The 24,820-nt window shown below is 41.4% G+C and overlaps 1 protein-coding gene across 4 annotated transcripts in view; it reads left to right on the top strand.

The window, feature by feature from the left end:
- The first annotated feature begins 9,831 nt into the window (after positions 1–9,831).
- CCDC15 (coiled-coil domain containing 15) overlaps positions 9,832–24,820 on the top strand; it is an 80,520-nt gene continuing 65,531 nt past the window's right edge. For 3 of the 4 annotated variants that reach the window (XR_014779337.1, XM_084782034.1, XM_084782032.1), the window contains exons 1-4: positions 9,882–10,003; positions 10,425–10,610; positions 15,570–15,719; positions 17,113–17,301. Coding sequence is in view for 3 of the 4 variants with exons in the window: in XM_084782034.1 (XP_084638160.1) it covers positions 10,443–10,610; positions 15,570–15,719; positions 17,113–17,301 (507 nt within the window). In the remaining variant the exon portion in view is untranslated. Of the gene's footprint in view, positions 10,004–10,424; positions 10,611–15,569; positions 15,720–17,112; positions 17,302–24,820 lie in introns of all 4 variants that reach the window. The other variant, XM_084782033.1, reaches the window with a different exon arrangement.

The following is a 24,820-nucleotide window of genomic DNA, read 5'->3' as shown; positions in this document are numbered from 1 at the left end:
CTCATGTCTGTCCTGGAAGCTGAAAACACATCAAAGCCTTTTGTGCTGAGAGTAAATATTTGATTTCTGAATAGAATTCCCACCCCCTCAGAAACCCAGAGGAACTCAGGCTTGTGGCTATGGTTGCTAAACGTGCCCTATTCAGCAGCTCTCCAGAGGAACAAAGGGAAGAAATTAATTGGTCTTAAAGAGCTGGAGAGAGCCAGCCAGCTTTTGCTGACCTACTTAAGACGCCGCTGTGAGGACATTCTGAGAACATCTTTGGAGCTCGGTGCTTGTAAGGCTTCAGTGTTGGCTATAAACAGGCCAGGAAATCACAGGAAGCCACAGATGATGCCCACTCCTCAAAAGCACCATTGTTCCCTACGGGTCCTCTGATGGTGTCCACCCACCAGCGCCATCCCAGGCGAGCATTCGTTCTCATCCCCCTTCTCACCCGCCTCCCAAAGAGGGAGGCACAGAAATGAAAAGCAGATGGCCAGCATCCAATAACTGCCTACTGTGTGAGGAGAACTCTATGTCCTAAACGTTAAGAATGGTGGACTATGGGAAGGGGAGCAGCATATTCAAAAGGAGCAGCTGGCCTGGGGCTGGAGCTCAGTGGTAGAGCATGTGCTTGGTGTGCACAAGGCCCTGGAATCAGTCCCAGCACCAAAAAGCAAAAATAGTGATAGTTGGCACTATCCCCTGTCTAGAAGCTTAAATTGGGGAAGCTGCACCTAAACCCTCAGTGAGTATTAGATTATTGGTAGTACATTTGTGGGTTTTTTTTGCTTCGTTTTGTTTTTAGTTTTAGTTTTGTTTTGTTTTGATAGCACATTTGAATTGCTGTTTACAAATTATTTTTTAAGTATTTAAAAAAAAACCAAACATCTCCTTTAGTAAGTTTGTCCTCAAACTTACTATGTAGATGAGAAAAATCTTGAACTTCCAGGTCCTGCCTCCACCTTCTGAAAGCGAGGCTCCTGGCTGTCTGCCGGTTGTGTGAGTTGCTGGGGATCAAAGCTAGGACTTCATGGATGCTAGGCAAGCATTCTACTAACTGCCCACAGCCAGGCCCCACAGCAAGCAGTGAGCAGAAATGGAGAGGGCTTTCAGGAGCTGCAGAGATGGTTCAGCAGTTAAGATACTTCCTGTGATCCCAGAGGACCTGGGCACTCACACTGGGCAGCACATAACTTCCTATAACTCCAGCACCTTCTTTTACACACACACACACACACACACACACACACACATACACACACACACACACTTTTTAAAAAAATCTTAAAACAAAAAGATGAAAAAAGGAGGACTCTGAGGTAGGATGAGTAAAAGCCCCAAATGGTGGGGCTTGGGACACTAAGGGATTTGTTATATGTGATAAAAGTAGAGAAAAATAAAGTTTCTTAGTAAATCTCCACTAAGCTGGTGGGGGAGGTGGCTTCAAAGACTGTCCCAAATTTTCACTCTTTGTGGCAATGCTTGAAAGATTTGGTTTTGCTTATCTTACAGATCTTGGCCACAGTCAGGCTGGGCTATCTGGAAGCTAAGGAATGTGACTTGTCAAGAACCTTTGCTTGGCTGGGCTAGTGGTCACACCTTTAATCCCAGCACTGGGAGACAGAAACAGGAAGAACTCTGAGTTCCAGGCCAGCATCTACATAGTGAGTTCAAGAACACTAAGAGCTATATAATGAGACCCTGTCTCAAACAACAACAAAAACCATCCTTTGGTCATCAGTAATAAAAGTTCACATTGAACTATTAGCAGGGACAAACTGTGTGTGGGTAGGGGGGCATTTCTTGTGTTAATAACAAAATTAGTGTGGAAGCAGAAAGTAAGATGCTCAAGTGTCATCATGACAATCATTTGCTATTGGTGTCAGCTTTGCCTCTCAAACTTTTAGACTGTTTTGATGAGACCGTGGCTGCTAGATGCCGCACAATATCAACACAATTCATAATAACTTCCTCAAACAGTGGGAAGGTTCTATACCAATAGTGTCAAGTATGGTAGAGGTTAGTGCTATGTGTTTAATAGGGCTGAGAAAACAAATGATAAATTTGACTTAATTACTTTACTTTTTTTTATAGCTCAGGCTGGCTTTGAACTCACTTTATCACTTAGGCTGGTTACAAACTTAAGGTGCTTTTCCTGTTTCAGCTTTCTGAATGCTAGAATTATAGATATGCATCATCACAATGGGCCTTAATTTTAATTAATTTATATTTAATTTAAATTTATTTATTTTATTATTATTATTATTTTGTTTTGTTTTGCTTTGCTTTTTGAGACAGGGTCTCTCTGTGTTAGCCTTGGCTGTCCTAGATTCGCTTTTGTAGACCAGGCTGGCCTCGAACTCCGCCTGCCTCTGCCTCCTAAGTGCTGGGACTAAAGGCGTGCGCCACCATGCCCGGCTGATATTTAATTTAAATTTAGATAGCTGAAGATGAAGAGAAGGTTCAGTGTTTAAGAGCCAGCCCAGACTGCTCTTCCAGAGGACCTGAAATTCAGTTGCCAGCACTCATATGCAGTGGCTTATGCCTTCCTGCAACTCTAGCTATAGAGAACCTGAAACCTTCCTCTGGCTTCCACAGGCATCCCTACACATGCGGCATACATACATGTAGACACACAGATACATACATAAACATAAGCCTACATATAGGTAGTCACATGTTGCTAGTGGCTAACACGTGGGCCAGTACAGCACTTATCTAGAGAGAACTCTCATTGTGGAGATAGAAAGCAAACAGATAAACAATTATAACCTACCCTCCCACCATTAGACAAACCCTGTCTAAGGACTGTGGTTGGCCTAGTTTTAGTCCAAGGCACAGCTCTGGATCAAACTTTGCAGCTAGGAGAATGGAAAGCTATCCCAAGTTGAGCCATGGGGATGAGGATGGGGGAAAAGAGTAAATAAGGGGCTATGGGGAGGGAATACTTAACACTGAAGGCCTTTGGGAAAACCATACGATAACTTACTACTGTAGAAGCTACCTAATATATATATTAGGTATATATATACACACACACATATATACACATATGAAAGGAAACTAAATGGAGTCACCAAATAATGGGTGAGACAATGCCCCCAACCAGACATCTTGTGCCACCAAGTAAAAGCTCGAGTGCCAGAAATGAGTTACATCTTCTTGAGTTATTGGCCAAAGGGATCCCACAGAACCCCAAAATATCGCAGGTTTTTGCCAAGGCTACTTACTGGTTGCTCTCCACAGCTTCATGGTAAGACCCTATTGCTGAAGGCAGCATGTATTTCGTCATTGAACATGGAGAAGCTGAGCGGGTGTCTAACTAGAAGCTTCACCCACATTACCTATATCGCATACAACAGCAACCTGTCTGTAAGCTATACTGGTGCAATAGTGGCACACATGGTATGCAGTAACCAACCGCTTTTTGTTTATTTGTTTGAGATAGGGTCTCACTACATAGCCCTGGCTGTCTTGGGGGCTCACTATGCAGACAAGGCTCTCCATGAACTCACAGGGATCCTTTTGTTTCTGCCTCCCAAGTGTTGGGGTTAAAGGTGGGTGTCACAATATCTGGCTTCAACCACTTCCTGATCAAATGTAAGACCCATTGTATGAGATGGAACCCATGCCTGACACTGCTAAATTGACCAAGAACCTGACACTAGATAGGTTATAGGCCTAGGGGGGAACCTAATATTATTATTCTATTAAGGGAAGTTGGCAATAAAATGACTCCTAATGACATTGCTGTACACATAGTGCAGTGCTTCATCAGAGAAGTTTCTTCTTGTAGTAGATGGTGATTAATACAGAGCTCCACTACTGGACCATGTGCAGAGAGTGAGAGACTCTGAAGCACTCAATCTAAAATGGGATACCTTCACGAAAGGCCTCCCCTCAAAGCTCAGGAATCTACATGAAAGAGGATATGTAAAGATTATAAGAGACTGAAAAGGGATGACTCCAAGTAAACAGGGTCTTTGAGATGTCCTAGGACTGATGCACGTAGGAACTTGTAGAGACTCTGACAGCACACATAAGACCTGTATAAGTTCAAGCTAGGTGGGGCCCCAGCACTGAGAGAGGATGTGGATACGGGGTCCAACTTCTAATCAAGAATCTAATTGCAACAGATACCTCTAACAAAAGGAAATTTAGTTTTCTACAAGAAAGTTTCACTGGGTATAACAACCAGGCTCTAGGGCAGGCTCCATGGTCAAAAACAGTTGGCCAATACAAAATAAGCTCCATGTTTTGTTTTCGGATTTTTTTTTTTTTTTTTGTAGGCTTTTTGTTACACTGTGAGGTGATTTTTTTTTTTTTCCTGATTGGGTTATTTTTGTTGTTGTTTTGATGTTTGGTGTGTGTGTGTGTGTGTTTTGAAAGAGAGTGAAAGGGAAAGAACATAAAGTTGGGTGAGCAGGGAGGTTGGGAAGATCTGAGAAGAGTTGGGGGGGGGGAAAGCTAGTAAAAATATATTAAAAATAAAATTGGCCAGGTTGTGGTTGATGCACAACTTTAATACCAGCACTTGGGAGGCAGAGGTAAATGGATCTCTAGGAGTTTGAGGGCAGCCTCATCTACAGAGTGAGTTCTAGGACAGCCAAAGCCACACAGTAAAACCCTGTCTAGAGAAAAAAAAAAAAGAAAACAAAAAATGTTGTTTTAAACGAAAACCCCAAATGTTCTATTTTATCAATGAAGACTCAGGACTTAGATGCTGTGGTGAAAACCTGCTAGCTCAGAGGCAGAAGCACTCAGCTGACCTTCCTACTTAGCTCACCTCCTGATGGAGAAGGCCCAAAAGGCTCATTAGCTCAACTGACAGCCCAGGAGGAAAAGGCCAGAAAACTCCAGGCCAAAGGCTTGCTAGCTCAAAGCCCCAAAAGGCAAAGGCCAAGGAATTGAAGAAGTTTAAGAGCTAAAGAGCTGAAAACTCAAGAGTTCCTTCTACTTCTACACACTGTCTTAAATACCCCTCAACTTAAAGTCCCTCCTACTCTTCAATCCCTGTCAGCTGTTTTCTTGCTCCACCTCTTGACCTAGGTGGAGCTTTAATGAGCTTTAATCCAGAGAGCTCTTGGATTAAAGTTGTGTGTTAGGGCTCAACTACACCAAACAAAAGACAGGTTTTTACAGTTCACAGTCTCAGAGATCACAATGGGAACAAATATCCTGCAACAGAAAAAACTTTAAAAAGAAGGTCTATTGTGCATGGTGACAAATGTGGGTCTAATTGCATTTTTTACACGTAGACATCCAGTTAGACCATCAACATTTGTTGAAGATACTATCCTTTTTCCATTGAATAGATTTGGCTTTTTTGTCAAAAATCAAGCTGGCACTATCTCAGGAAACTCCTTGTTTTCTGCTATTCCACTCCTTGGAATATACCCAGAGGATGTGCCAGCACACAAAAAGAACATTTGCTCAACCGTGTTCATAGCAGCCATATTCATAATAGCCAGAACATGGAAACAGTCTAAGTATCCCTCAGTAGACGATTGGATAAAGAAACTGTGGTACGTTTACACTATGGAATACTACTCAGCTATTAAAAACAAGGAATTCCCGAAATTTGTGGACAAATGGATTAAACTAGAAATGATCATAATGAGTGAGTTAATCCAGAAGCAGAAAGACTCAAATGGTATATACTCATTTAAATCTGGACACTAGCCCAAGCGGCATGTCTCATGAAAGTCTTCACTTACCAGGAAAGTAGGACAGAGGGGAAGACTTCCTATTGGGACTCTAGGTGAGAGAAGCAAGGGAGAATAGGGAAATAGAAGGATCCAGAGGGTCCTAGAAACTTACAAGTAGAACATTATGATAGGCAGATCTGGGCCCAGGGGTCCTGCTCAAACTATGGCACCAGCCAAGGACAATATGTGTAGTAAACTTTGAACCCTACCCAGATCTAGCCAATGGACAGGACATTCTCCATAGTTGAGTGGAGAATGGGGACTGACTTTCACATGAACTCTGGTGCTCCATATTTGATCACGTCCCCTGGATGGGGAGGCCTAGAAGCACTCAGAGGAAGGATAGCAGGCTACCAAGAAGATACTTGATACCCTATGAGCATAAACAGGGGGAGGAGGTCCCCCTCAGTCACAGTTATAGGGGAAGGGAGTAAAGGGAAAATGGGAGGGAGGGAGGAATGGGAGGATACAAGGGATGGGATAACAACTGAGATGTAATATGAATAAATTTAAAAAAAGAAAGTCTATTGTGTATTGTTCATTTTCAGTAAGTGCCACAATTCTTACAACTACTAAACCAACTATGAAAGGTTAATTTTAGCCTTCTACAATCAGAGAGCTGGAAATAAAGATGCCAGTAATGACTTAATTACAGGTGGCTGGCTACAAACTTATAGAGATCTGCCTGCCTCTGTCTCCCAAGTGCTGGGATTAAAGTCATGTGCCATTACACCTGGCTGCAGCAATTCTTGAAACCAATTTTTGTAGATGGCTTTTATTCTGTCTACTTGTTGTCTTCATTTCCCTCAAGTAAGAATTTTTCTGTTACAAATAATGAAAAAAAAAAGAATAGTACTTGTATTATTAATACATTATTTTTTGGTCCTTTTTATTTGGAAAGTATGGCATTGGAATAGCCTTGAAAGCTAATCTTATTCGAGGTTCCACATCTCACATCATCAGAGGGGAGAGGCTGAGAAGTAAACTGTTTAAGGGATCACAATACTCCCAAAATGCGACAAGTCTTTCTTGGGCAAGGACCTGGGCCATGCATTTCTTGTCTGTCCTAGATTATATGATTGGAAATGTAGAGAGACACTGAGACTCCTTCGTTCATTTTTAAATACAATACACCAAGAAGAAAGATTAAAAAAAGACTTCTGTGCCCATGATAAAATTAGAGAACCTTTTTTTATTTTTTTCAAAAAGCATTGAAGCAGATGCTGTTGAAAAAACTTGGTACCATTTGTGGTGTCATTTACACTGAAATGCTATTGCAAAAACCTGGCCTTCCCAGCAAGCAGAAGAACCATTCTACTTCCTCTAGTTAGAAAGGTGACCTTTGGAGATGGTGAGGGAGGAAGAAGAATAAAAATGGCTAGCATGATGGTCTGCTTTTAGGAAATTGGCCAGAACATTGGTGTGGGAAAACGCTTTCAAACTTAGGGAAGAGGTCAAAGTGGGTATGACTCAGATGCCTGAGTTAGGCTCCTAACACTTTGTCCCCCTCAGTATTGGGATAGGAGGGACTACTACTGTTATAGAGCTTTTCCTTGGTGTAGGCTCTGAGGATTTAATGTGACTGAGTTTTCTACATTGTTACAAGTATGGTTCAGTTAGTTACAAACAGAAGAGAGTAGTGACCAAATAGCAAACTGCTCCCTGGTGTTCAACAAACAATTGGTTCTGTGTGGGGTGGACAGCTGCCAAGAACACAGAGACTTAGGGCTTTGTGCAGACATGATCAGGGATTCCCAGCCGCAGAAAAAAGGATTATTTTTAACTTTGCTGAGGGCTGCTCTCAAGCCAGGACTCCATACTCTGTTGCCAGCAACACTTGGTATTTTAAGCTTCTGACGACTCATCTTTCTAAATCAACAGTTTTCTTACTGAGCAGCCAATCCCAGCCAGGTAGAATATAAACTTTCATAAGAAGCTAGAAAATAATCTCGATCTCCAATGCAAAGTCTCTGGATGTATGAGTGTGGGTTCCCAGAAAACCTCTAGGCTACCCTTTAATGGAAAGTAAAGAACCTGAGGTAAAAGTTTGGAGATGGCAAGAAGCTACTTAATAACACCTCTCCCAAATAGTCTCTCTCTGTCTCTGTATCTTTCTGTCTCTGTCTCTCCGTCTCTCTGTCTCTGTCTGTCTCTGTCTCTGTCTGTCTGCCTGCCTGCCTGTCTGTCTGTCTGTCTGTCTGTCTCTCTCTCTCTCTCTCTCTCTCTCTCTCTCTCTCTCTCTCTCTCTCTGTGTGTGTGTGTGTGTGTGTGTGTGTGTGTGTGTTAAGTGCTTCTGGAGGTCAGAAGAGGACACTGGATCCTGGAGCTGGAGTTATAGGTGTTGTGATTAAAGATTAAGATAATGAGAGATACAAGGCTCAGAGGGGGAATCAATTTTATATTTAATAATTAAGCAGTAAGATATAAGGTAGAAGAAGGTACCAGATATTTTTTTGTGGAGGAGTTTTTTAAATGACATGGGGGGGGGTGGGAGAAGGAAAAGGGGGAAGGGAATACCCCAGAGAGATATAAACAGAGGAAGAGAGGGGAGAGAGAGGAAGAGTAAGAGGGGTGAGAGAGAGAGAGAGGGAGAGACAGAGAGAGAGACAGAGAGAGAGAGAGAGAGAGAGAGAGAGAGAGAGAGAGAGACAGACAGAGAGACAGAGAGAGTGAGACAGATAGAGAGAGAGAGAAAGGGAGAGGGAGAGGGAGAGAAAGTAGAGTAGAAAGAGAAGGCGAGTAGAGAGAGATCAGGAGAAGGGTTTGTCCTTTTATATGGCCCTGGGCAAGGCCACGCCCCCGTGGTATGTAAACAGTGACATCACAGGTAGACAAACTGAAGCAGAATGCTAACAATAGGAGGTTGGGAGCAAGTGGGTGCTGAGTTCTGAACCTTGGCCCTCTGGAAGAGCTGGAAGCACTCTTAACCAATGATCCATATCTCTGACTCTTACCTGGAATATTCTTATACCTAAGTAGGAAGTTTTTGTCTGTTATTCCAGCCCTTGGGATATTGAGACAGGAGGAACCTAAACTAGATCCCATTAAAATCTATCAACCATCCAACTAATTATCTAAAACCCTCCCATTACAATGGCTTGTTCCATGATCTCATAGTCTTTGCTTTAAAGTACTTTAGTTAGTAAAAAAAGTTGGCAGGGGATATCGTTTTTGACTAGCATGTATGAGGATATGGGTTTAATTTCCAATACTGAGTAAAATGAAATAACAAAACACAAAGAACAACTTCAGTTGCCTTAGTGAAATCTTCTCTGGAATGTCCTACTAATGTCAGTTCAATTCACTGTAAATTCCCCAACCAAATATCTTTGTTCATTGGTAGTAAGTATCTAGAATACCTAGAAAATGTACTTATACATTAAATGCTTGTAATAATATATATTGAAATGGATCCTGGTGACGCATGCCTGTAACACCGGTCACTGGGAAGGCTGTGGCAGGAGGACTGCAAGTTAAAGGCCTGGTTGCATAGTGAGTTCGAGTCCAGCATAGGTACTTTAGTGAGCCCCTAACTTAAAGCAAAAATAATAACAGGGCTAGGGATTTCATTTTCCTGCACCACTTGCTTAGCAGGCCAGAGGCACTAGATTCAACACACACACACACACACACACACACACACACACACACACACACACACACACACACACGCTTTGAACAAATGACTGTGTCACACATAAGACTGCCCATAAGACTGAAGGTAATCATGAAATAGCGTTGTAAACTTCATGATAAAGAAAGAAGCAGTCTGGTTGATTGTTGGCTTGGTCTGTATCCCCAGGATACCCTAGCAGAATGTTCTAGCCCAGTGGTTCTCAATCTTCCTAATGCTACATCACCTCAATACAGTTTCTCATGTTGTTACTTCCTAACTGTGATTTTGCTATTGTCATGAGTTGTAAATATCTGATTGCATGATATCTGAAGGGCAACGACCCTCAAGTTGAGAACTGCTGTGCCTTTTCCCTTGCTTTCCTCAACTGTGAACCGTCGCTCGACTGCTCAACACGCTACACATGAGATTGTAGGCAACTACAGCGCCAGCGTCCAGTGTGGCAGAGAGTAAGCTCAGCTTCGGTTTCTCCCAAACAAAGGGCAGGAAGCGGAAGTGACGGAACCGCCAGAGCCCGGATCCCCGCCTTCTCAGCCTAGGAAAGATGACGCGAACCCGGAAGAGGCAGGGCAGACGTCCGATGCGGTGTGGCAGTTTGCTGCCTTCGCTTTGCTTAGCAGCCCGCGGAGTTTGAGTGTGAGAAGGTCCGGGTCGCGGCTGGCTCCAGGCTTCACAGGTCCCCTGCCCAACTGCCCGAGCTTCAGACGCCCCCAACCCTCATGCCTGGGCTTCAGCCCGCATCCCCCATGCTCGAGCTTCAGACGAACCCCCCCCCCAGCCCCCCCTCCCTGAACACCCTCTCCCCTCCCCCGCGAGCCCTAGCATCAGAAGACCCTTTGCCTCCTGCCGGGGCCTCAGACACCCTTCCACCCCCGCCTCAGCTCTGGCGGGACCAGGCTTCTCGCTATAGTGGGTCATATGTTAAACCCAAGTCCTGTCGCTAGCGCCCGCCTGTACTCACCTCTGAGCAGTTTTTCTTCTCCCAAGATAATCTTTGTTTCAATGTCCCCTCATCTCCTTTCCTTCCAGAAAGTAATTTTTAAACTATTTACCCCCTGCTTTATTTCTTAGCCCCTTCTTTCTTCTCTCCTAACCAGAAGTCAATCCCACGACGAATGGCGCCCCTCAAGAAGCCTCGGAATCCCACAAAATTGCCCCTGGCTTTAAACCCCACGAAGAGCAAGGACATTTTGGCAGTGCTGGCAGAGCGGAACCAGGCCATAATACCAGTTGGGGCTTGGGTGGAACCTGCCTCATCAAATTGCTCGGAAATTCCAGCTCATGTGAGTGTCAGTTGACCCAGATACTGTGATCCCTGCCTGCCTTTATTATTTAGCCTTCTCTACTTTTTGGTACTTAAAAATGAACAGCTGGAGGATGCTGTTTCTATTCTGTTACGGATTATATTCTTGAGTTAGAATTATACAATAATGACATATTTTCCAAAACTTGCCTCATCTTTATTGACATAATCAAATATTTACTCCCGGTATACCAGCAAGTAGACTAGTTTTCTTCACAAACATCATTGTTTGCCATGTAAGACATAGGTACTGTGTACATCTTCGAGACACTCTGTAACATAAGAAAAATGACAGTTGGTTACCCTTTAAATGTTAATCCGTTGCTCAAAGTTTCTAAGTTTTTAAATGAAGATTCAGACCAAAATGCAATAAGAAAAAAGAAGAGTTTAATGCTGACAGAAACTCTGAGAGAGTTGTAAATTCCACAAGGACGGACGGGGAGCTTCTTGTTCATTCCTGTTTTGGGATAAAGTAGGTCTTACAGCACATCGTTGTTGCGTGAATGAGGAAATATGGGCTTTGTTGGCTGTGAGAGGAATGGAAATGCAGTGAGTGCAGATAGGTAGAAGCATCCCAGATAAAGGGACGATGCCCTTTTGAAAGTTTACGCATGTAAGTGTTTGAGTGGTTCTCATACTAAAATCTGAAAGTGCAGTGCACACCTGTAATCCCAGGACTCGGGGAGGCAGAGGCAGGTGGATCTCTATGAGTTCCAGACCAGTCTGGTCTACAAAGTGAGTCCAAGACAGCCAAGGCTCCACAGAGAAACCCCGTCTCAAAAAAATCAAAAGAAAACAAAAACAGAAGCAAACAAACAAAACCCACAACCCCCCCCCCCCAAAAAAAACATGAGAGTGGTTTTGCAAGTTTTTGTTTGGTGCTTCATCAAACTGTTCCTTTGCTCTTTGATCAAATTTTATGTGCATAGGGCACAAGTCATGTTTCATACCCTTTGTTTTTATAATATATATATATATATATATATATATATATATATATATATATACACACACATACACACACACACACACACCGTATTTATGGAATGTAGGAAATGTGAAGTTTTCTTAGTATACACAAGGTACTAGCACATGGGTGAAAAATATAGTCTTAGTATTGTTGATTTTAGAGGAGAAACAAGACATTTAAACATGACGTGAGGGTCTGGGAAATAGCTTAGCAGGTAAAAATACTTGTGCAAGTCTGATGAACTGATGTTCTAGTCCCGGGTTCCAGGTACAAGCTGGATGGGGTGGTGGTATCCCCATAATCCTGTATTGAAATGGGAGGCAAAGCCAGGAGAATCTGCCAGAAGCCTCTGGGCCTGCTAGCCCGGAGTGAAGCAGCAGAAATAAGAGAGCCCCTGCCTTAAAACCAGGTAGAGGGAGAGAGCCAACTCCTGAAAACTCCTGATCTCCACACACGAGAGCATATCATGGCATTCATATGTCTGTTCTTACACACACACACACACACACACACACACACACACACACACACACACACACACTAAATTTTAAAACTATTGGGCTTAGCAGTTAAGAAAACTGGCTGCTCTTCCAGAATTCCCATTATACGTATGGCAGCTAACAACTATTTTTTAAACTCTAATTCCAGAGAATCTAAAGCTTCTGGTCCCTGAAGACACTTTAAGCATGTGGTGCACAGACACACATACAGGCAAAACACCCCCCCCATAGGATAAAATTAATATTAGAAAATTACAAATGGGTAGACATGGTGGCACACATCTCTTATTCTAGCACTTGGCAGTGGCAGGTGGGTTTCTGAATTTGAGGGCAGCTTGGTCTACATAGGGAGTTCCAGGTCAGACATAGTAACACCATATCTCAAATAAAACAAAACAAAGAGCCTCAAAACATCAACCCCAATTATAAATGTTAATAATAATTCAATATAGTCAATTAAATTTATTTATGTCCATAGTGTATATAGCTGTGTATTCATAGCTTTATGTTTTATGCTTATCTTCCTTTCAGTAAGGAATTTAAGAGTTGGCCTGCATGTGATTAAGTGCTAAGAATATATCAATCAAAGAGGAAAAATGCCTGGGTTGGTATGAACCCAGGAAAGTTTAAGAGAATCTGTATAGGCAGAGAAGAGATGACTGTCCAGTTAAAGGGATTAAGGATGATATGAAGTAAGTGGCGATTAGAAGGGTAGGTTAGATTGATTGGAGGGGAAGGAAGGCTTAGTAGAAAAATGGTGGCCGACAAGATTTGTTAATGAAGGAGTGGAAAACTATAGAAAGTCTTGAGGAAAGTATTTACTTTAGTCATTAGTTAATATTTATAGATAAGTTCCATGACCAAGCTGTTTTGATTAGATTGATTGCCTCAAAGTTTTAAGGGTTAGGGAGAGATTAGGTTTAGGGGAACAAATTAGAATAAATTGAAACAATTCAGACATGCAGTGTACCATCAAAATTTCTGTAGCAATAGGAATGGAGGAGGGGAGAGCGCTGGAAAACGTAGGGGAAATGGGAATCAGTAAATAAGAATCGGAGCAAAGTCCTTTTATTACTGAAGTCAGTATACTTTTAAAACTTTAATTCCATCTATTTGCGCATGCCAGTGGCACAGAGATCAGAAGGCTCGACGTGATTGGCTTTCTCTTCCCACCTTGGTCTTGGTGGTAAGACCACCAAGTGGGTCTTGGTGTGGATCAGCTCCTCGGAGCCTTCACCTGCTGAGCGATCTCACTGCCCCAGTACATCTTCTTAATTAGTAAGACACCTTCATAATGTCAGGTCTATGAAACTGCTCAAATTTTGTTACCATAGCACCCTTTTTGTTGTTTAAAATAGTTTAATTTTAAGTTCTCAGTATCTCCTTTCCTCCTTTTAAATAATTGTATAGTCAGTTCCAGTGAAAGGGAGTTTGATCAAGCATCTGGTAGGACTCTATTGCTAAAGCATATTTAGTCTGGGAATCCACCCTCATTGATCAGCGATATGGTAAATAGTTACTTCTAAAGCTTGTCTTCTCTAAGGGCATGTCTATTCTAAAGAACGCAATATTTCAAGGTTTAAAAAAGCCTCATAGCTTCAGAAATTAATTTCTCTTTGGTAACTAAATTATTATGAAGAGTCACCATGGTTTTATATATGATGTCTCTTGCATGTTAATACCTCCCTTGTTACCTTTTGTTACATAACAAACCTGTTGAATTGTTACTAATATTTAATATTGATTTATTAGTTTAATAATAAATCAGTTAGCTCCTTGACCAGCTTTATACCCAAATAACCACACAGAGAGACTAGGATATATAATTAGCATAGAGCACAATAGTGAGCAATAGTTGCTCCATTCTAAACCTCCAAGCTAGTACAGCTTCCTCTCATTCAGATTTCCCACATTCTGTTTGCTTTTTACTCATCTCCTAGGTCTAGTCAATTTCTTCTAGTGTCTTCCAGTCCTCTCTTCATGGCTCCATCCTGTCCTTCCTGCTCTTTCTCCTCCCCTCACTGGACCAGGATGTCCCACCCTATTCTCTGTATTTGCTCAGCATTGGCTAGTTGGCTTTTATTGGCAATACGGAGAACAAATGGTGGCATGTTTACACAAACCTGAGACAGGAGATACTTAGAATAAACATCACAATGCAATGCCTGGATTAAAACCAGATAGTGGGGTAGAGAAATCAGCACTTGAATGAACAAGAGTAAACTGTACACAGTCTACAAGAACATTATGCCAACACAAACTATATCAGAACATAGTGGCTTAAAGCAGGTAGTACTGTGTGTCTGGAGTTTGCATAGTATAACTTGGCATGTCTTACCTGCTTCAGAGTTCCGGGCCTCAGCTGAGTGGCTTAAGTAATGGATATGTTTGGGACAGTTTGATGGGTCTGGCTATTAAAGCTCTTGGTCTTTGTAGGCTGTAACGTCCAAGAATGTTTTTTTCATGTATCACATTTGGGCGAGGATGGCTAGAATACCTGGAGGCTGGCTGGATAGCTTTCCATACCATATGGCTAGGTGTGTGTCCCTCCAGGGTAGTCAGAATTCTTTGGTGGTACTGGCTTTCCCCATGGTGAACATTCCAGAACTCTAGTAGAAGTTGCTTAATGACCTTGTTGGGGAAGTCATAGACCCAACTTCTGCCTCATTCTGTTGTTTATACAAATATAGATGAAATTCAGTGTAGGAAAAGACTACACAATAGCATCAATACCAAGAGACTTAATTTATTTAGGTTAAGATATATCATTTTTAAAGACTGATTTCTATATAATTTATGCATTACTTTAATCATATGTAAATTATCCAAAGAAAGGAATGTTAAACATTTCCTGCCCTCAGAATTCAAAATCTAGTAGGAGAGATAATAAGCACTATATTTTATTCATATTAAAATAAAGTGTTGGGATACTAGATAGTCTTGAAGACTAAGAAGTGAAAGGTGCTTGGGAGATAGAGACAGGAGTTTAAGGTCAGCTTTCAACTATGTGGTGGGCTGTAGACTAGTTGGGCTATCATAGTGACATGCCCCATTCCACCCAAGAAGGGGGTGGCTAATTTTAAGTATGAAGACACTGTACATTGGAACATGTCTAGTGACTGGCGAGCGATATGGCATATCTGCTGTTTACTTACATAAGAAACCATAAACACAAATGGGCCAAAATCAGTTCTTTAGTTTTAGTTTAATAAGACATTATTAAGCTTTGATATGAATATTCACAAATCCCATTTTTTTTAAAGGGTCTGATGTGCCCTGAGTTCTTTGGACTCACTAGCTACAGTTAGATCAGTGGTTTTAAACTGATTTTCCTTGCTCTTCTGGAGACCTGATTATAGAACTGAGTTTTTGTTCTTCACAATGATGTACTAACTTTCCTGCATTCATGGCATTCTTGCGGGCAACCTCAGCGATATTTAAGTCCACTTTCTGCCCTTTCTCTTTAAAGACGTTGGCATACATAATTCAAGAGGAAATAAAGGAACAACAGCGAAGAAAGCAAGAATCTCTGAAACATTTTCAGAGACAAGTCAAACACCGGGTAAATCAACAGGTTAAGCTGAGGAAAAAACAACAGCTTCAGAAGTCCTACAAAGCAGTAAGTTCTGAAATGGGGTAGCTTGAGTGGAAAGCAAGTGTGTCTTTTGGTTATTTGTTGTAAAAATCGAGTTTTCTACTGAGCACTGTCAGTTTTCATGTAGAGAAACTGTTTTTATTCCTGTGCTGTTCTGACTCACTTTTTACCCTTTCACTAAATACTTTTTTAAAAAGTCACAATTTTGGGTGCAAATTTAAGTTTGAATTCCATCTTTGCCACCTTGGGTTAGTTTCTTAACATTTCTGATTGCATAATAGTTTCCTTATCTATAAAGTAGACAACTGCTGAGTATGGTGGCTCATACCTATAATCTCAGTACTTGGGAGGCTGAGGCAGGAAGATTGCCATGGGTTCCAGGCCTGGGATACAGAATGAGAATCTGTCTCAAAAAAGATCATATATACATATATATACATGTATCTCTATATGATATGTGTTATATACAGAATATGTGTGTATTAGAGCTCTATAAAGGGACAGAACAGATGGGGAATTTATTATTTATTTATTTATTTATTTTAAAGATTTATTTATTATTATGTATAGTGTGTGCCTGCATGCCAGAAGAGGGCACCAGATCTCATCATAGATGGTTGTGAGCCACCATGTGGTTGCTGGGAACTGAACTCAGGACCTTTTGAAGAACAGCCAGTGTTCTCAACCTCTGAGCTATCTCTCCAGTCCCCAGATAGGGAATTTATTAGCATGGCTTACAGGCAGTGGTCCCAGTAGTCCAACGGTGTCTGTCTCTGATGGAAGGGCCAGCAATCATGTAGTCAATTCAGTCCATGGGCCTAGATGTCTCAGCAGTCCCAATCTGGTGCTAGGGTCCCATAGGATCCCTAGAGAACTGCTGCTCTTTGGTCTGTGCTGGAATCCCAAAGGAGTAGCTTCTAATACTATTGAAGGAATGCATCAGCCACAGGATAGATAAACTTGAGATAAACATGGGTGAACAAGGAGAATGAGAGCAAGCAGGCAAAACCCCAAAGCTCCCTTCTTCCATGTCTTTTTGTGGGCTGCCACCACAGGGTAGCCTAGATTTGGTGTGGGTCTGCCCACCTCAGCTCATCCATCCAATCAAGGAAATCCTTCACAGGTGTGCCCAGCTGCTTGGGTTTTAGTTGGTCCCAGAAGTAGTTAAGTTGGCAGCCACAATTAGCTAGCACACTAAGATTTGATACTTAAGCTTCTAGGATTGTATAAGAATTAGGTGAGATAGTCTACTTAAATTAACAACACATGGTAGGTTCCTGGTAAATGTTAGTTCCTCTGTCAGCTCTGGCCTCCTTTCCTACTCTTGTTCCAGCTGAAACTCCTGTGGCTCCTAGGAGGCATTATTTGTACTAGAATGGAACAGAGGCTCATTATCCACCCTTTTTCCTCTGTGTAGGCAGAGAAGGAATGCTCTATAGCCATGAACTGCTCAGATTTGGCGCATTTGACTCCTAAAAGGACAAGTGTTTTCCCTAGCAATTTGAACGCTGCTATTGGAAGTTTTATACCCATTTCCGAGGTGTGTGGGGATGCAACAGAAGAGGGAGAGAATCAGAATCAGCTGTTCCAACAGCAAGCTCAAGCTGTAAGTACAGGTACATTTTATTTCCTGTTTGTGATGTTTCTCCTCAGTCCTCTAACCTAAAGATACGATATAGTTAGGCTGTAATGTAGAGATTAGGAGCTAATATATTGATTTCGCCTTCTTCTTGTATGTGTGGTGTATGTGTACGGGTGTGTGTGCACACGTGCATGCATGTATAGGCTTGAGGTTAACATCAATTGTCTTTCTCGGCCACTCTCCACTGTACATGTCGAGGCAGGGTGTCTCACTGAACCTGGGGCCCGCTCCCTTATGGCTGACTCCCATGTGCTGCTGGGATTTGAATTTTTACCTGGCTTCTGACGATCTGAATTCTGTTTTTTCATAGTTGCACAGCAAGTTCTTTACCAGCTGAGCTGTCTTCCCAGCCCCAACTTCATTGTTTTATTGCCACTTTTTTTTCTACTAAAAGTAAAGTAGGGGCTAGTATGATAGTGTTTACTTTTTTAAAGTTGTTTATTTGTGGATTCATTGGCTGGTTGGTTGATAATGTCTTGCTGTGTAGCACAGGCTGACCTGAGACCCACAGTCCTCTTCTTTCTGTCCCCTGAGTGCTGGGGTTATACGCATGAACCACTAAACCTTCTTATATTCATTTGTTTTTAACAAGACATTGTAGAACTCTCTAAAGAAAAGTATCAAAAGCCAAGAACTCAGAATTTATTAGAGTCTTAAATCAAAGAGCATTGAATTTCCCAATTATATTGAAATTATGTCCTTTATATGTTATTGTCGGTTTGTAGCTACAGACAGAAATGATCTTAACCTTTGATGCTAAGGGACCACGTACAGTTAAAGAGTATTTCATTTATTATTTTTATTTCTCTTACTTTTATCCTTTAAACTAATTATCAAAATATTTATTTGTACTATATGTCAGGTAATAATATAGTAAATTCTTGATATAGTCAGAATCCATGGAAAACACTAGGAATCTTTAAAAATATGTCTGGTACTTAAAAATTAAAGCACTGTGAGTAGCAGCCTCCTCCCATCCGTTCAGTTCCCTCCGGTCACCCGAGCTTTGTCTGTGTGTGGCTTACCTTTGCTGTAAGAATTGTTTTCCATTTTATTTGAAAACACATATTTAGGCATAGTGAGAAGAAAAGAAAAAGAAATGTGGAAAATGATGACCACGTGAAAATAAAAGCTGTTTTACCTACTAAGTTAATGTACTTTTCCAAGTCCTGGCATAGCTTCAGGGACTGACCTAACTGGGGCAGCAAGACAGGTGCATTGGGACACATGTACAGAAATGCTGGGATCAGATGGACTGGGCTCTCGGATGGAGAAGCTGCAGCATCTCAGAAGCTCAGCGTGTTTGTTATATGCAGTTGAACAGTGAGGCAGGTTATTGCATACAGCTGGATGAAGGAAGCAGGGCTTACGGCATACAGCTGGATCAAGGAGGAATGTTTAGCTAATCTCAGCAGCCAGCTCTGTAAAACAGTCTTTGGCCCATACATATCTATGGGAGAGGAAAAATAAGCTCTGTTAAACATTTTCTGCACACATTATCAACATCCGCACATGAACCAGAGAAAGGATTTGCCACCCCCTTTGACTCACCCTGGGAAGTCTTCACCACTTCCAAGGCATTGGGGTCTGTGGTAGTTTGAAAGAAAAGGGTCCCCATAGGCCCATAAGAAGTGGCACTATTAGGAGGTGTGAGCTTATTGGAGGAAGTGGTCATTGGGGGCAGGCTTTGAGGTGTCAAATGCTCAAGCTATGCCCAGTGTGGTAGTCTCTTCCTGATGCCTGCTAATCCAGATGTAGGACTCTCAGCTATCTCTCTAGACCACATCTGCCTGCATGTCTACATGCTTACTGCCATGATGATAATTAACTAGATCTCTAAACTGTAAGTTAGGCCTAGCTAAATGTTTTCCTTTATAAGAGTTATTGTGGCCATGGTGTCCCTTCACAGCAATAAAACTTTGGATCTTTGACATGGCTGTGTCTGTGTCAGCAATACACATTTACTTAGGAGTTCCTCATTCTCCACAGTCATTACTGAGTTGGGCTGTAGTATAAGCAGAGAGAGCTTTAGAAGAGATGCCCTATCTTCAAATCTTGTTCTCAATTTTCTTTTACTCCAAACTTTTTTTTGGGGGGTGGTTTGGGATCATTATGTAATTTGTAGTAATATTTTAATAATTATGTTAATTTTCTTTTTTACATTTATAAATAGGAGCCAGAATGGTAACATATTCTTATAATCTTAGGCTTCAGTAATCAGGTCAGAAACATAGAAAGTTTGAGGCCATACTGGGCCACGTAAACTCTGCCTTAATAAAGATGAAAGAAGAGAAGAAGAAAAAAAAAGAGAGAGAGAAGACTTTATTAAACTAGACACTGGTTATATTATAAGAGAACAGTGAAGGACATACCTAGTCTTTACCTAAGGATTATAATTATAAATCTCATTGTAATAAGGATTTTTTCTGTAGAGCACACACAGTGCATGGCTAGAACACATTGGTCAGCATGTAAGTAAACATATCTGTTATGCATTGTAGGGGTACTAATAATATGTAAATAGAACCCTCTATGGGCTTAACTTTCAAGGGAGATACATTGTAGTCTCTTATACCCCAAATCTAGTTAAGTAGAAAACATAGATATATTTGATGTATTTGACCAAAAACATTGTATTATGGGAATTCCAAATTTTAAAATTCTAAGGAGTTAGTATAGGCAGAATTCATGTAAGAGACAGGATTGAATGTTTATCTTGAGTTGGTATGCTGAACTGAATTGATAAGTTCAAGATACTTTTTGAGACAGGAACAGTGAAAAGTGGAGTATCTGTAATGTTCTTCGTATGTTCTAGAATAAGCGATGAAGCCTTTCTAGTTGGTAGTTTATAAAGGAAAATAACAGAGAGATGATGTGAGATGGGAAATCAGGTTATAGACAGCCTTAGGTATTGTGAAAGTTTAAAAGTTTGTGTACCTTTTCATTTTTTTCTTGAAAAAAAGATGATTTGCTAAAGGATGTTGGGTGACTTACTAATTTGGGCCTGTGAACTTTTGCCCACATAGCCCTACAACAATGTCTATTGCACTTTTAATCCACTAGATGTCATTATGAAACCAGTGAAATTGTTGAAGTAATAACTCCTTTACTTTATCTAGAACTGATTAAATAATGGCAAACATAATTTAGTTTCTGAATGTGAACTTTTCAGGTTTTTTTGTTTGTTGGTTGTTGTCGTTGTTTTGGTTTTTTCAAGACAGGGGTTCTCTATGTAGCACTGGCTGTCCTGGCCTCACTTTGTAGACCAGGCTGGCCTCAAACTCATAGCGATCTGCCTGCTTCTGCCTTTCCAGAGTGCTGGGATTAAAGGCATGTGCCACTATGGTGGGTTGGCTCAACTTTTCAGTTTTTGTTTCTTTAATCTGTAAAAAAACTGAATACTGCGGTTGGGGTTTTAAGGCGTTTCATGCAACTTTTTATTCTGTTACTTGATGTGACTGGTTATTTTGCCTGTATATATCTGTACACGGTTGGAGGATGGTCTGATGTATTTTGATGCTAATTACTGCTTGCTGTCTCTGTGACCCACCTTTTGACCAATAAAAGGCCATCATTTGGGCCGGGCGGACGAGATAGGTGTGGCTAAGGTTCCCGGACTTAAGAGACAGAGAGGATCCTGGGAAGGAAAAGAAGGAGGAAGAAGAAAGGCCAGAAGAGAGGAGAAGGAGGTCGCGGCATCATGGGTTAGGTGGAAGAAAAGCACATGGCCAGCATGGATGGAAGAATCAGCCCAGATGAAAAACATTAGCAAGTATTTGGGATTATGGATGGGAGGTGGCTTGATAGAAATTATTAGAAACAGATGGCATGGGATATCCCGTACCTGCCCCACTATGGGAAGTAGTTTAGAGGATTAATGTCTGCCCTGCCCCAGGTTAAATAAGACTATTTTAAAATATAACAGGTGTCTGTGTCTGTGTCTTGCTAGTGGGTTATACTGAAGTAGTAATAATAATTCTAGGCCTAATAATAAGCATTATTAGGCTCTATTGATAATTTAACAACAAGTGGTATCCAACGTGGTAGGCTTAATAATATGGATATTTAAAAACAACAGTGTGCTATGTGCATGTGCAGTGCCTGCAGAGGCCAGAGGCATTGGAGACCCTGGAACTGGAGTTAGAGAGACTGTGAGCTGTTTTGGGTGCCCAGACTTGAACTAGTGTCCTCTGGAAGAACAGCTAATGCGCCTTCCTCCTGAGCTGTCTCCCCAGCCTCTGGCCTTGATTGGTTTTTGCTTTGTTTGTTTGTTTCTTTGTTTTTCGAGACAAGGCTTCTCTTTGTAACAGCCTTGGCCGTCACAGAGATCTGCCTGCCTCTGTCCCAGGAGTGCTGGGATTAAGGGTGTCTGATACTATGTCTGGAGGGCATTGGGCTTTTAACGTTGATCTGACATTGAAATATTTAAGAATAAAATGATGTGACTTCTGGAATATACTTAATAATATAATCCTCAGTTAGAGTCTTAATTTCTTCACTGTTGCCGCGATAAGAATTTTTTGACAAAACAACCTGAGGAAGAAAGGTTTGTTTTGGCTCACAGTTCCAAGGGCATACAGTCATTGTGGCTGAGAAGATGTGGCGGCAGGCAAGGAGGGCATGGTGACAGGAGCAGGAGGCTGGCTGGTCACTTTATGTCTGAGCTCAAAAAGCAGAGTCTCAGGAAATGCAGCTGTGCTATAAGGCCTCAAGGCTCACCGCAGTGACCTACTTCCTCCAGCAGGACTCTGTCCTCTAAAGGTCCCACCACCTCCTTAAACAGCACCTCCAGCCAGGGATCGAGTGTTCCAACATGTGACCCGTGTGGAACATTGACGTTCAAACCACAGGATGCAGAGAGTTAGAGGCAGCAGGTTTGTCCAGGAGTTGATGCTAAATCTGGGTAATATGCTTGAATTTTAGGTACTTAATTACACTTCCCTTAAGAAAAAATAGGAGTAGGCTGGGGAAGGTGTTCATAGATTAAGAACACTGGCTGCTCATCAAGAAGACCCAGGTGCAATTCCCAAGAGTCACAGGGCACCTCACGGTGTCTGGGACTCCGGTTCCAGAAAATTTGGCACCCTCTTCTGTCCTTTGCAGATACCGAACACATATGCCGAACAGACATACATGCCACGTTAAGTGCCCATACACATAAAATTAAAATGAATAAGTCTTAAAAACAAAAACCCAACTCAAATTCTGAAATAAATACTCCCAATTTTTTTTTTAAGATAAAATAAATAACATTTTAGAGGCCAGTGTCTCAGTGGGAGAAGGTATTCGCTGCCAAGCCTAGTGATCTGAGTTTAATCTCAAGGACCCACATAGTAAAAGGAGAAAACCAACTTCTGTGGATTTCTGTATTTCAACTGTGATTTGGGACACTGTCATTTCAGTGGATAAAGGTACTTGGCACGAGGTGTGATGATCTGACTTTTTCTCCCGGAACCCATAGGGTAGAAGGAGAGAACCACCTCCCACAAGTTGTCCTCAGTCCTCCACGGGCTCATGTACACACACTAAATAAATAAACTGCAGTAAAACAAAACAAAACAAAAATGTCACCTGGCTAGTCTTTCTCTTTGTTTCTCGATCCAACCTCCTATTAATGCTTGATATTCCCCACCTGTTGCGAGGCCACATATAGTTAGGAATAGAAAGGAAGGAGCTAGAGCTGCAGAGCTTGAGGAAGCTAAGGGGCATGACCCCTTTGTTAACACTGACAGTTACTGTTAAAGGTTTGATTTCTGAGGTGTGTCTCGGCAGTTTCACTTAGATTACATTTTAAAAACATCTTGCCATATTATCATTCTCGCCATATAGCACATTTATCTTAAGACTATGCAGTTTACAGATGTTTCTTTCCAGACTAGCATGGTGTATTTTAGCTTTCTGTTCCTCACCGATTATTTTGCTACCTTGTTTTTTTTTTTAAATAACTTTTCAGTTAGCATACAAAATAATTAATTTCATTATGAGATTTGTATATATTGTTATATCTTGTTCTTTTTTTTAAAAAAGGGTTTATTTATTAATTTATGCAGTGCTCTGTATACCTGCAGGCCAGAAGAGGGCATCAGATAACATTGTAGATGTTTGTGAGCCACCATGTGGTTGCTGGGAATTGAACTCAGGACCTCTGGAAGAGCAGTCAGTGCCCTTACAGTTAATTCTGAGCCGTCTCTCCAGGCCTATATCTTGTTCTTAGTTGCCCTCTCCCACTACTGTCTGCTGTTCCTCCTCTCATTTGGTAGCCCAGCTCTCTCTCTCTCTTATTCTGTTCCTATTTTTGCTTTCTTTAAAACCTAGATTCTTTATAAATGAGAGTGGGATATTTTGTTTCTTTCCTTACTATATTCTTGTTTCTTTTTCCCTTTTAGACCTTTTCTTCTTTCTTAGCCTCCTTTTACTTTCATATCATGTGTGTGTGCACGCACACAGATGCACAGATTTTGTGTATAAGAGAAAATGTGGTAATGCTTTTGTCTGAGTCTGATTTATTTCATGTAACATGATGATTTCAGTTCCAGCCAATGTGCGACTGACATGATTTCATTCCTCTTTATGGATGAATACAATTCCATTGTGTACTTGTATCGTGTATTTTCTTCATTCATTGATAAGCATTTAGGCAGGCCTCCTCTCTTGGCTATTGTAAATAGTGTGCAGCAAAAAAAATGGCTGTGCAACTCTCTCAGTGATATGCTGCCGTTGATTCCGTTGGGTGCACACACAGGAACGCTAGAGCTGGATCACATGACAGTTCTGTTTTCAGCCTCCGTAGTTGCTGCAGCAGTTTGTGTTCCTACCAATAGTGTATAATGGTCCTTTCCCTCACGTCCTTGCCAGTATTCTGATGGAATCTCCAAGCAGTTTTTAAATTGCATTTCCCTGGTAGCTAAGGCTGTTGGACATTTGAAAAACTTTATGTCTTGGCTATTTGTATTTTTACTTTTGAGAACTCTCTGTAATTCATTTGTCCTTTTATTGACTGGAAGATTTCCTCTTCTTGGTGTTTAACTTTTTGAGCTCCTTTGTATAGAGTCTAGGTAGAAATCCTTTGTCATATGCATGGTTAGTACTGATTTTCTCTCATTCTACAATGCTCATCACTCTGATGATTGTTTCTTTCCTGTGCAGAAGGTTTTAGTCTCATGTAATCCCATTGGTCAGCTAATTCTTAAAACTATTTCCTGTGCTACTGAAGTGCTTCTGGAAAGTCCTTAAAAACTTTGAAGTGTGTTCTTATAGCAGCTTATAACAGGCAGTTGTGAGCCAGCCACCTGATGTGAGTGCTGGGAACTGAACTCACTCAGGTCCTCTGGAAGAGAAGCAATCACTCTTAATCACTCGGCCTTCTCTCTATCCCTTTAAGTAGCTAATTGAATGATCTGAAATAATTGTTAAATTACCTATAAGGTGCTGTCTTTCTTTTCTATATCTGTGCTAAGATACCATGACCAAGGCAACTTATAGA

This window comes from Acomys minous (assembly GCF_964271855.1).
Source record: "Acomys minous genome assembly, chromosome: 5".
NCBI classification, from domain to species: Eukaryota; Metazoa; Chordata; class Mammalia; order Rodentia; family Muridae; genus Acomys; species Acomys minous.
The sequence above is the reverse complement of the archived record's forward strand: the minus strand, read 5'-3'. Positions and strand labels throughout refer to the sequence as shown.